This window comes from Acomys minous (genome assembly GCF_964271855.1).
Source record: "Acomys minous genome assembly, chromosome: 19".
Lineage (NCBI taxonomy): Eukaryota > Metazoa > Chordata > Mammalia > Rodentia > Muridae > Acomys > Acomys minous.
Genome location: NC_140499.1, coordinates 61576121 through 61588431, shown reverse-complemented (window position 1 = coordinate 61588431; position 12311 = coordinate 61576121). Strand labels below are relative to the sequence as shown.

Sequence of the window (12311 nt, the reverse complement as noted above, 5' to 3'; positions counted from 1 at the left end):
TCCTGCGGCTGGCGCTTCCCTGGGATCGGGGACTGGGTAAGCCGGAGGAGCCGGCCCACACAACCCCCACAAAGCCAGGCCACAGACCTGAGGCCGGAGGATAGCGAAGAAGGGAGAGAAAGCTCGAGCCCAATTTGGTCCACGCACTATCCAAGTAGCTGCCGGAAAGAGACTGCGCTGGAAGGCAGGGGCGGGGCCTAGGGAGGGGCGGGGCCTCGGACGGGGCGGGGCGGGGCCTAGTGGCTGCGCTGCTCCGAGCTGGTTCCCGACGCTGCGGCGGCTGCTGCTCCACGCGTAGCCCCGCACCTGCTGCCCTTGCCCGGCCCGGAGCTCCGCAGCCATGCGGCTGGCGCTGCTCTGGGCCCTGGGACTCCTGGGCGCGGGCAGCCCCCGGCCCTCTCCGCCGCTCCCAAATATAGGTGAGTTTCCAGCCCCCAGCTGACTGGAAAAGGTACAAGGAAACCCGGAGATACTGGGGTGCTGGGGTCTGCGGGGGTCTAACAGGGCGCAGCCTGCCTGCTCTGATGACCAAGGCCTAGGGCCGGGTTAAATTGGCGAGGGAATGGAGGAGGAGAAGGAAGAAGGGGAGGAGGAGGAAGAGGAGGAGGAGGGAGAGGGAGAGGATGCTGGCGTCCCCTATCCAATCCAGAAGTCTTGAAGTCTCCCTGCAGACACTTTCAGACTCCAGCCTAGAGGGGTGCCCACTCAACTCATGGAACACTCCTCTGGACTGACGTCTTCATTTCTCTAGGGCCTAGTTGACAGTTCCACTCTGTGTAGTGCCCGGAATAGGCACGGCTGCGGCGGGAGGTTGGGGGGGGGGTGGCGCGGGTTAGTGAAAAGGATTATTTCCAGTCGTTCATTCCAGATCTGAGCTGCCAGTCCCGCTCACCCGGGTGCGGTTGCCACCAGAAGCCTGGCGGAGCGGGGAGGGGCCCCGAAGGAGACAGGGGAGGGAGGGTGCGCTTGCCAGGAAAGAGGCTGGGACACCAACTCCTCCTTGGAACTTTCACTTCCCACTGCTGTCTTGGGCTGGGGGCCCAGAGGGTAGGCGGGGGTGGAGTGTCCGGAGGGGAGAGGACCATTGTTGGGGGGTGCTGGCGAAGGAAGCGGAGGCTGTTGGTTACGGGTGCGCCTGACTGGGCGCCGAGGCTTGTTTAGGGAGGTCGGAGTGTTTGCACTGCTCACCCAAAGATGGGCGTTCCCAGCATCTCTGTGAGGGAAAAGGAAGGGCAAGTGGGCACTAGGCCACAAAGCTTCTCCCAGTCCTAAGAAAGGGCATTCCTGATTGGGGGTGTGACTGGGAAGGGATGGGAACAGGGGAGGGTCCCTGTGAGAACTTTGGGATTGGCCAGAGGGAGACAAGGAGGGGCTGCAAGCTGGATAAACTGAACTTTCTTAGGCGACTCGTAAGTTAGAAGAGAAGCCACCTCTCTGTAGCCTCCTTTAAATCCCAGCATGCAGTGCAGGAGCCTTAAGTCACGGGTAGGCCTTGTGTGCTGGGTTTGGTGGGTCTGAGGAGTCACTCCAGCCTTGCCAAGGATCTCCTCAGCAATCTCTTAGGATGTTCTGGGACCCCGCAGGAGGAGGCACTGAGGAGGAGCAGCACGCCAGGCCAGAGAGGACCCAGAGTGGCCAGATCTTTCAGGACAGCCCCCCAATTAGCTTAGCAGAAGTGCTTCAGGTGAGTTCCATCCTGCTAATAGCATCGCCTCACACTCCACATTATTAACCAATTGAGGGCAGAGTTTGGCTATGCAGCCAGCGAACCGCCTTGTCCGCCCATGTCCAGCTGCTTTCCTCAGCACCTGGCTACACTCAGCCCCTCTCCCCGTGCATCTGTCTGCCTCAGCCCCAGCCAGTCCATCCATCTGACATTAAACCTGCTTCTTTCATCTCGTGATGTTCCCCCTACCCCCACCCCCAGTGAGGGAGAGATTTGGAAAGGGACAGGGACGGACAGACAGACAGACACACATTCAGAAGCTGAGTCAGAGGAAGGGCTGTGCTGGGTCCTTCATGACGCTTCCTCTCTGGGCAGGAAGCCGAGGGGGCGGCTCAGATGCTTTCCTTGACCCTCCCCACACAAGCCCCTGGAACAATGCCCCAGGCCAGGCAGGGCTTCCTGGTCCCTCCCATGGGATCCCCCAACCAGTGACCTAATCATTGGTACTCTCCTGAGAGCTTGAGGTTTTCTGGTTATAAAGGGGGGAGTGGGAGGGCATGTGGGTGTGGGCAGGGTCCGAGGAGGTGACATGCCTCTGGTGTTCACAGAGCGGTCTACCTGAGACCCTGAGGATCGAATTGGAGCTGGATGGCGAGAGTCATATCCTGGAGCTCCTACAGAACAGGTAAGGGGGCCGGGTGTGGTGGCACCCATCTGTAATCCCAGCTGTGAGTTCGAGGCCAGCCTTGCCTACCGAATGAGTCCAGGACAGCCAGGCTTACACAAACAAACCCTGTCTCGAAGGGAGGGGGAAGGTAAGGGGGCAGGCATGAATAATTACTGGAAAATAATTTACATAACATTTAGTATATACCAAGTACCTACACTCACGGGCTCCTTCGCAACAATCCCACAAGGTAGATAGAACTTGCCTGAGTTCATACAGTCATATGTGACAAAATTTATATTGGAACCCAACAGGCAGAAGACAGCAGCTCAGCCTTCAGACTCTGGCCTCGGAGGAGCTGGGTAGTTGGGTGGCATTGCCTGGTCCCCAGCATACCCTTGTCCACCTTAGGCTCTGGCTCATCACTGCAACACCCTATGAAGTGGCTCAGATACTATCCTCCTTTTCTCACAGAGATCTAGTCCCTGGCAACCCAACTCTGGTGTGGTACCAGCCTGATGGCACTCGGGTGGTCAGTGAAGGACACAGTCTGGTGAGTCAGGCCCTCTTATGCTGTTTCTGGCCTGGGCAAAAGAGGGAAGGATGGCGGGAGGGCGGCAGCCTTGGAGGAAGTGGAGGGTATTTGCCTCTCTGCTAGCAAGCCAGATTTCAGGTTCCCTGGACTTCCCTGTTGTAGGGAGACTGCTGCTACCGAGGAGGCGTGCAGGGCCGCCCAAGCTCTCTGGTCTCCCTCTGTGCCTGCTCTGGGATCAGGTACTGTGGGTGGGTTCTACAGCGGGGGAGAGGACACACAGAGGGGGAGCCTGAGATGCTCTCTGACTTTTCTCCCTGTCTCTTTTCTTAGGGGTCTGGTGGTTCTGTCCCCAGAGAGAAGCTACACACTGGAGCTGGGACCTGGAGACCTTCAGGGTCCTGTCACTGTTTCTCGTACCCAAGACCTCCTCTTGCCAGGCCATACCTGTGCCCCAAGTTGGCATGCACTCGTGCCCACTCAGGCTGGACCAGACCTCCTCTTGGGACGGCAACACATTCACAGGGTGAGGCAGCATGGAGGTGGCACTGAGCTGACTTAAGCACAGTTCCTAGGGACAGTAGCTTCTGCTGACAGCGCCGTCCCTGTGTGTTACACATGGAGTGAACACTGCCTCGTTCGTTCTTCCTGGCAAGCTCAAAAGGCAGGTGCTGCCTTAAGGCTCTACTTCAAAAGAAAAAAAACAAAAAACAAAAAAAACCCCGAGTAGTCAGATGACTTGCCCAGCCACCTCAAGTGCCTCACCTATCTTCGAGGCCCACTGCAGAGAGTGTTCCCTTGAGTAGAAACTAGAAAGCAATACAAACACAACTTCCTAATTTACAAGGCGAGCCAGTATGTATGTCAAGGGCTTAGAACTGTGTTTGGAAAAGTGTATTTGACAATGTCAGCTACTAGCCAGGCCTCGTGGTGCATGATTTTAATCTCAGAACTCTGGGAAGCAGAGGCAAGGGATGGCTGTGAGTTCCAGGCCAGCCTGGTCTACAAAGTGAGTCCAGGACAGCCAAGGCTACACAGAGAAACCCTGTTTCAAAAACCAAAAGCCAAACAGCAACAACAACAAAGAAGATAATGTCAGCCATTACTTAGTTGTTTTGTTTGAGACAAGGTCTCACTGTGTAGCTGGGAACTTGCTTTATAGACCAGGCTGGCCTTGAACTCACAGAGACCCACTTGCCTCTGCCTGTGCTAGGATTTAAGGTGTGCAGCACTAACGCCTGGCTTTAGTTAGTATCTTTAAAAATTAAGAGAAGTGTGCCGGGCATGGTGGCACACGCCTTTAATCCCAGCACTCGGGAGGCAGAGGTAGGCGGATCGCTGTGAGTTCGAGGCCAGCCTGGTCTACAAAGTGAGTCCAGGACAGTCAAGGCTACACAGAGAGACCCTGTCTCGAAAAACCAAATAAATAAATAAATAAATAAAATAAAAAATAAAAAATTAAGAGAAGCTAGGATTGATGGGACGCAGCTGTATCCTAGCAGTTGTGTGGGACGCAGAGACAGGAGGATAGCCAGGTTACAGCCAGCCTGATCTGCACAGCAAGACACCGGCTCAAAACCCAAAAGCTTGCCTTTGTTTCAATTAGAAGAAGCAGAGTTGGGGCTAAAGAGATGGCTCAGCGGCTAAGAGCACTGCCTGCTCTTCCAAAGGACCCGGGTTCAATTCCCAGGACCCACATGGCAGCTCACAACTGTCTGTAACTCCAAGATCTGACACTTTGACACCAATGCACATAGATTAAAAACGAAATAAAATATTTAAAGAAAAAGAAGCAGAGTTTGGAGCGGGGAAAGTAGAGTACTTTTTACCAGGTTCATAATCTATCCTTGGTCCACTATGGGCAGGTCTTTGGCCTCTCGGGCTTCCCCCGAGTGGCTGTGGATGGACACAGCTTGCCCAGCCTGAGGTAATGACGGCCCTGAGCAGTATTAGCCTGACGCGTCTCACTTCTTATCCACAGCTTAAGCGGGATGTGGTAACAGAGACCAAAATTGTTGAGCTGGTGATTGTGGCTGACAATTCAGAGGTGAGTGTGCTGACACCCCTCTTCTGCTCCCCGCCCCACCTCCACTTTCTACCACATTTCAAGGTAAACCCCTCTGGGCCCCCAGGTCAGGAAGTACCCTGACTTCCAACAGCTGTTGAACCGAACCCTAGAAGTGGCCTTCCTGCTAGACACGGTGAGTTCAGGGCCTGGGTGCGAGCCCCACAGCTCCCCTTGCTGCGGCCCTACCCCCCCTTTTTCTGAACCTCAGCCCTTTCAGTTCTTCCAGCCCTTGAATGTCCGGGTAGTGCTTGTGGGCCTAGAGGCATGGACCCAGGGCGACCTGATAGAGATGAGTTCCAACCCAGCGGTCCTGCTGGACAACTTCCTCCACTGGCGCCGGACCGACCTGCTGCCTCGACTGCCCCATGACAGTGCCCAGCTGGTGACGTAAGGGTCCCAAGCTCAGCTACTGGAGCCCGGGTGTTTGTCTTGTTGGGGCCAAGTTCACATCCCTTCAACTCCTTGGAAGCTCTGCTGACAGCTGTAGACCTTGACCTTTCACCTCTGTCTCACAGTGTTACGTCCTTCTCTGGGCCCATGGTGGGCATGGCCGTTCAGAATTCCATCTGCTCCCCTGACTTCTCGGGAGGTGTGAATATGGTAAGTTATCCGCAGGTCTCCTCACTTCCAGGTACACCTCTCCAGTGTATGTAGCCTCTGTTCACTGTAAGCGCCCTTCACACTTGACCAGCCTCAAAGCTGGTAGGAAGGCTTTTACTTGGCCAGGGAACTTGCAGTGGCCAGTTCATTGTAGTATACAGAGTTGCCACTTATGACACCTTGGCATTTCTAGGGGAGTTGTGAGGCCCGAAGGCAGAGGCGATAGTATCCGGTGGGGTGAGGTGGGGGGAGGGCAGAGTTGAGCTAGAACTTAGATTTCTAGTGACCCAGGCTTGGACTCTCCTACTCTGGTAGCAAATTAAGGGGGAAGGCAGTATCCAAGAGACGGTTTGCAGAGGGAAGGGGAGTCAGTCAGGTAAGGCTGTCCATTGTGTTGAGTCCAGGCTGGACCTGGGGTATCTCCCTCTCCAATGATAGGACCACTCTACAAGCATCTTGGGAGTTGCCTCCTCCATTGCCCATGAGTTGGGCCACAGCCTGGGTCTGGACCATGATTCACCCGGGAGCAATTGCCCCTGCCCAGGTCCAGCTCCAGCCAAGAGCTGCATCATGGAGGCCTCCACAGAGTGAGTAGCTGCTGATGGGATGGTGTGGGGGATGGGATGGGTTAGGATGCATGAGAGCAAGGCAAGCTAGGAGAGACAACCCCTCACCACCCCCCTCACCCCAAACCTTGCCTCTCTCCCCAGTTTCCTACCCGGTTTGAACTTCAGCAACTGCAGCCGACAGGCCCTGGAAAAAGCCCTTCTAGATGGGCTGGGCAGCTGCCTCTTGGAACGGCTGCCCGGCCTGACCCCTATGTCCTCTCTGTGTGGGAATATGTTTGTGGACCCCGGCGAGCAGTGTGACTGCGGCTTCCCAGACGTGAGCCCCCTGATCCCAAAGCCTTGCCCACTCTCGCCTGTGCCCTTGGCCTGATTAACGCAGCTCTTAAGTTTCCCCGCATAGCTTTCTGGCTCTGAGGGCACCTTCCTGTCATTCTCACTCACTGCTGTGGCCCTGACACCTGGGTCTGTTCCCCTGGGTGGACCAGCGGGCTTGTGTGCTGGTGCCACAGTCCCGAGGCTCAACCCCTTCTGTCCCCCTTGCCTGCAGGAATGCACTGATCCTTGCTGCGACTACTCCACTTGCCAGCTGAGGCCAGGGGCACAATGTGCATCTGATGGGCCCTGCTGTCAAAACTGCAAGGTGGGCATAGACCTGACGAGACCAGCCACCCCAGAGCTCGCCTGCCAGGCATCGGAGTCCAAGGGTCATTCTGATCTCTGTGACCCTGAGCTCCTGGCTGAATCTGCCCAGCACCTACTCTGATGCTCACCGCCCTCCACAGTTGCACCCAGCCGGTTGGCAGTGCCGCCCTCCCAGAGACGACTGTGATTTGGCCGAGTTCTGCCCAGGAGATAGCTCCCAGTGCCCCCCTGACATCAGGCTGGGGGACGGTGAGCCTTGTGCTAGCGGACAAGCTGTGTGTGTGCACGGGCGCTGTGCCTCCTATGCCCGGCAGTGCCAGTCTCTTTGGGGACCTGGGGCCCAGCCTGCTGTCCCACTTTGCCTCCAGACAGCCAACACTAGGGGTAATGCCTTTGGGAGCTGTGGGCGCAGCCCCAATGGCAGCTACGTGCCTTGCACCCCTAGGTAAGTGGAAAAAAGGGACTCTTCCTGAGTTTGTGGGAACCTTGGTGCTTCTTCTACCAACCTTGCTTGTCTTTCTCCCTACTCCCAAGAGATGCCATGTGTGGGCAGCTGCAGTGCCAGTGGGGTCAGAGCCAGCCTCTGCTGGGCTCAGTGCAAGATGTGCTCTCAGAGGTTCTGGAAGCCAACGGGACGCAGCTGAACTGCAGCTGGGTACACCTGGACCTGGGCAATGATGTGGCTCAGCCTCTCCTGGCACTACCTGGCACTGCCTGTGGCGCTGGCCTGGTGAGTAGCCCGGATGGTTGAGACCAGGTGGGAAAGGCCCTCTGAACCACAGCAAGCTCCACCCTGCCGGCTGCGAAGTCCAGGCTCCGTAGCAAGTCAGGTCCTCCAGCCCTAAAGGCTGTGTTTTCCCAGGCAATTTCTGTTTTACATCTGAAAAGGGGAGCCTCACAGCCTTGCAGGCTCTGCTCCCTCTAAGGCTCTGTGATGACACGTGACCTTTGTTCTTCTCTCTATGGAGCAGGTGTGCCTCGACCATCGGTGCCAGCCCGTGGATCTCCTGGGAGCACAGGAGTGTCGAAGCAAATGCCATGGCCATGGGGTGAGCTGGTGTGGAGGAGATGAAGGGGGAAAGGGCAAAGCCCGCTGAAGTGAAAAGGAGAGGGACTTTGGAGGCAGGCACGCCTTGGCTCCGGTCTTTGCCACTTCCTGGGGCCACACTAATAACCTTCCTGCAGGGACATAATAATGGTACCCATATCTTGGAGGGCATGAAATGGGCATGAACGCTGCTAGCTAGTGACCTACATACTAAAGGTATTAGCTTGCTGGCATTTCCCATGGCATGGGTAAAAACGCCCTTTTTCCAGTACTGTCTGCCTACCATTGTGGTGGTGGCGCACACCTTTAGTCCCAACACTCAGGAGGCAGAGGCAGGTGGATCACTGTGACTTCCAGGCCAGCCTGGTCTACAAAGCAAGGCCAGAGACAGAGAAACCCTGTCTCAAAAACTAAAAGCAAGGGCGAGAGAGGTGGCTCAGAGGTTAAGAGCACAGTCTACCCTTCCAGAGGTCCTGAGTCCAATTCCTAGCAACCACATGGTGGCTCACAGCCATCTGTAATGTGATCTAATGCCCTTTTCTGGCCTGCAGGATTAAATGCAGGTAGAGCACTGTATACATAATAAGTAAATAAATCTTAAAAAAAAAAAAAAAAAGAAGGAAGGAAGGAAGGAAAGGAAAACAGGGCTGGAGAGATGGCTCAGAGGTTAAGAGCACTGTCTGCTCTCACAGAGGTCCTGAGTTTAATTCCCAGCAAACACATGGTGGCTCACAACCATCAATATTGGGATCTGATGCCCTCTTCTGGCATGCAGGTGTACATGCAGATAAAACACTCATAAAATAAATAAATCTTTAAAAAAGGAAGGAAGGAAAGGAAAACAGATACAAGGAAATACAGAGATCCTCATTGCTTGCTTTGTATCTCTAGGTCTGTGACAGCAGCAGGCACTGCCGCTGTGAGGAGGGCTGGGCACCCCCTGACTGCATGACCCAGCTTAGAGGTAGCCAGGGGATGGGGCACTGGGGAGGGCGAAATGGCTGTGCCTGTTACCTCTCCCTTTGGTCTTCTTCCTGACCCTTTCCCCTTCCAGATCCTTAACTCCTTGACTCTGTGACCCCTGAAGCTGTCTTTGGTCCCCTGCCCCCCCCCTTGGTAGAATGCCCTTAGCCTTCCTTGCCCTCAGTTTGGATCTCTTTCCGTAGCAACCAGCTCCCTGACCACAGGCCTGCTCCTCAGCCTCCTGTTGCTGTTGGTCCTAGTACTACTTGGTGCCAGCTATTGGCACCGTGCCCGCCTGCATCAGCGGCTCTGCCAGCTCAAGGGATCCAGCTGCCAATATAGGTACAAACACCCCGTCCCTGCTGCTGTGTCCTTCTGAAGCCCCTGCCTCTGAAGGCCCCTAGCCACGTGGTCCTTACCCCCTGCTGCTGAGCTTCAGCTCTCGGACCCTGGGTTTTCTGACCACCATTCGTTCCTACACACCTACCTAGTATCTCTACAGCTGCCCCTGGGCTTCACTCAGGCACACCCCCCCACCCCCCAGGTCCTAGGGCCACTTTCTCTCAGGACCCCAAATTAGGGGAAAGGTAGCCTTCCAGGCTGGTTCAATCACACACACCCCAACCCCCCTCCCTGGCCTTAAACCACACAGTATCCTCCCAAGAGCCAAAGGGTTAATTTCTCCCAGGTCAGCAGGTGGATGGCTAGCGCCTCTCTCCACCCCACCCCCCTCTGGCTTTTCTTCATATTCAGGGCAGCCCAATCCAATCCTCCTGACCGGCCAGGACCTCCACAGAGGGTACAGCAGATGCCAGGCGCTAAGGTAAGCCCTGGATCCGAGGAAAGGGTCCACATGACTTGGTTTCTACCTAGGCCCTAGAGGTGGCACTAAAGGCTCAAGACGAAAAAAAGAAAAAAAGAAAAAAGACTTGAAGTGCTCAGTCATTCCAAGGGGTCATGGCCAGCAGCAGGCAAAGAAAGGAGTCCAGAAAGAATGGATGGGCCAGTCACCCCCAGGAGGCACTGTGGAGCTCTTACAGCCCGCCAAATTGGTAGCTTTGAGCTGTGGTTCTATCCATGCCCTTTACAGGGAACAGTGCCATGGGACTATGGGGTGGTGTGCTAAGATCTGACAAGGCCCAGAACATGACGTGTGAACGGATGCTGAGTGCCCAGGGTGTGTGGAGTCAGTCTGCACGGCCCCCTCCTTTACACAGCACCCCCCCCCCCCCGCATGCAGCTGAGTAACTTCCCGCTGCCCTTGTCTGAACACTAACCCCTTTCTGCCCACATCTGTCTGTTTCCTCCTGCCCACCCTGCCTGTCTGCTCCTCCTGCCCTCTCAGCAAGCTAGTGCGGTCCGCTTTCCGGTGCCCCCCTCCAGGCCGCTGCCACCTAACCCCGTGCCCAAGAAACTCCAGGTAAATCTGAGCCAGGCCTTGCCCTGGCTCAGGACAGGTGGGGGGCTGGGTGCCCAATAGCAGTTCTCATCCCTGCTTCCCCCCAGTGGTGTTCATCGTTAGGAGACCAGGGTGCCCCCTCAGACTTCAAAAGTCCCTGAAGCAGCAAAGGGTGAGCCTCCTGCCGTGGTCTCTACTACCACCTGGTGGTCAATAGTAGGACTACAGCCATCCAGGGACTCCATGATTGATCCGCACCTTCTTTCCCTGAGGCTCCTGTCTATTGGCAAGCACCCAAAACCCTCTGCGCATGCTCACGTTTTCTCTTGACCCCCCCCATCCCCCCCTTTTGGCTGACTTTGCATGTTGACCTCTGGGGAGCCTCTCGTGCTCACTGCCTTTGACTGTGCTCTCAGGGCCACCGCTCCTCTCTTTGTTCAGGCTGAGCTGGCTGACCGATCCAATCCCCCCACTCGCCCTCTGCCCGCCGACCCTGTGGTGAGGCGCCCAAAGGTAACAGTGAGGGGAGAGCAGGGCATTGCCTCTCTGGCCTAGAGCCTTGGTGTGCTGTGGCAGGATGCCTCCCTCTGTTCCTAAAGGCATGTATGTACCCCAGTTGACACCTTTGGTAGTGACAGGTTTGTTTGGAGACAAAGGTGACCACAGCTAGCACTGCTCCTATGACTCCTACCTTGTGGGTGAGAAACATGGCCCCCTTTCAAACTGGCCTTCTCTCTCAGTCTCAGAGGCCTACCAAACCCCCACCCCCAAGAAAGCCACTGCCTGCCAACCCACAAGGCCGGCACCCACCAGGTGACCTGCCTGGCCCAGGAGATGGAAGCTCGAGGCTGGTGGTACCCTCCAGGTAGGCGTGGAGGGTGTGGCTGAGGTCTAAAGGGTGTTGCCAGTGAGACGCGTCTATAGCAGGGGCTCTGACCCTATGTTTGTTCTCCCCCCCCCCCCTTGGCTTTTCTAAACTCCAGGCCAGCTCCACCACCCCCAGCAGCGTCCTCGCTCTACCTCTGACCTCTCTTGAGATTTGGCTGCCTCCTGCCCCAGATTTAGGACTTAAAGACATTGAATCTCTGCCCAGAATCTCCCCGAAAATGACCAGAGAAGCAAGAGGCTGGACCATGCAGTGTCCAGCCCTAAGGAACCACCACCCACTGTCAGGCACTGTTAAGCAATACCTGGAGACCCACCGAAATAGCTGCAGCTGGGTGTTGAGGAGGGGCTGGGGCTGCAGTGGGGAGCAGAGGGACGTGATCACCCGACCGTCTCTGTCATAATTAAAAAAAAATAAAAAAAATGAGATCTTGGAATGTGTCTGCTCCTGGAAGCTGGGTAGTTCCTGCTGTGTTTCCAGATCTGGCCACTAGGAGACGCTGCTGGGCCAGACCAGGGCCTGCTGGAGAGGATGACATACAGAAAGGGTCAACTAGAATGTCACTTGGATGCCTGTAACTTGTTTCTGCCCAGTCTGGGACGAATGGCCTCTGGTCTCCAAGTTCTCCCTGCCAAATGCCGTTCATCCCCAGCGAAGCTACAGACAGATGACCTAAGTTGTCAGACCTGCATCCCCACCCTCTGACCAGTGGCTGGGAAAATGGGTCTAACTGGTGTTCTCAGAGCCCTGAGCCTGGGCGGAGCAGGGCAGCAGCTGCTTGGGTTCCAAGGCTTCACACCTGCCTCCTCCACCTCCCTGCCTCCACCCGAAGAAGGCCCTAGAACAAAGGTGCTTTGTGCCTTGCACTAATTGCTACCACCTCATGATTTAGTCCTCAGAACTGGAGGCCTCGTGGGAAAGGGGTATATGGGAATAAGGGGCAGGCTGTACCCCACGGTGGTCACCCAACATGACACCCAAGGCTCTGTAGGAATGGGGATGTCCTTCTCCGTGCACCATCCTCTGGGTGTGCAAAGAAAAAGCAATGCAATGGAAGGTAATTCTTCTGTTTCAGCCTCCAAAACTATCTGGGGTTTGGGGTGCTGGCCATTGTGCACACGGGCGTGTACACACACACACACACACACACACACACCCTGCCCCCAATAGGCTCTTGCTGTGTAGTTCAAGCTGACTAGAGCTTCTTCTGGGACATTCTCCCAGTGCTGAGATTATGGAGGTAACTGCATGTGCAATCCAGCTCTGGCCTC

General features: G+C 55.9%; 1 protein-coding gene across 9 annotated transcripts; it reads left to right on the top strand.

Annotated features, from left to right (window-relative positions):
- Positions 1–217: 217 nt before the first annotated feature.
- Positions 218–11488, top strand: ADAM15 (ADAM metallopeptidase domain 15). 9 transcript variants are annotated; one of them, XM_084769458.1, is made up of 23 exons: positions 218–419; positions 1584–1684; positions 2275–2351; positions 2808–2886; positions 3031–3107; positions 3199–3391; positions 4847–4912; positions 4998–5066; positions 5151–5320; positions 5449–5533; positions 5972–6120; positions 6244–6418; positions 6650–6742; positions 6885–7189; positions 7279–7474; positions 7716–7793; positions 8684–8756; positions 8959–9097; positions 9509–9578; positions 10101–10175; positions 10596–10667; positions 10895–11019; positions 11138–11488. In XM_084769458.1, the coding sequence occupies exons 1-23, from the start codon at positions 341–343 to the stop codon at positions 11178–11180; spliced, it is 2589 nt and encodes an 862-aa protein (XP_084625584.1). In that variant the 5' UTR covers positions 218–340; the 3' UTR covers positions 11181–11488. The 9 variants fall into 9 exon arrangements, with proteins under 9 accessions (XP_084625584.1, XP_084625585.1, XP_084625587.1 ...); XM_084769459.1 differs by having other exon boundaries at positions 8959–9098; positions 9537–9578; XM_084769461.1 differs by lacking the exon at positions 10101–10175.
- The last annotated feature ends 823 nt before the right edge of the window (positions 11489–12311 follow it).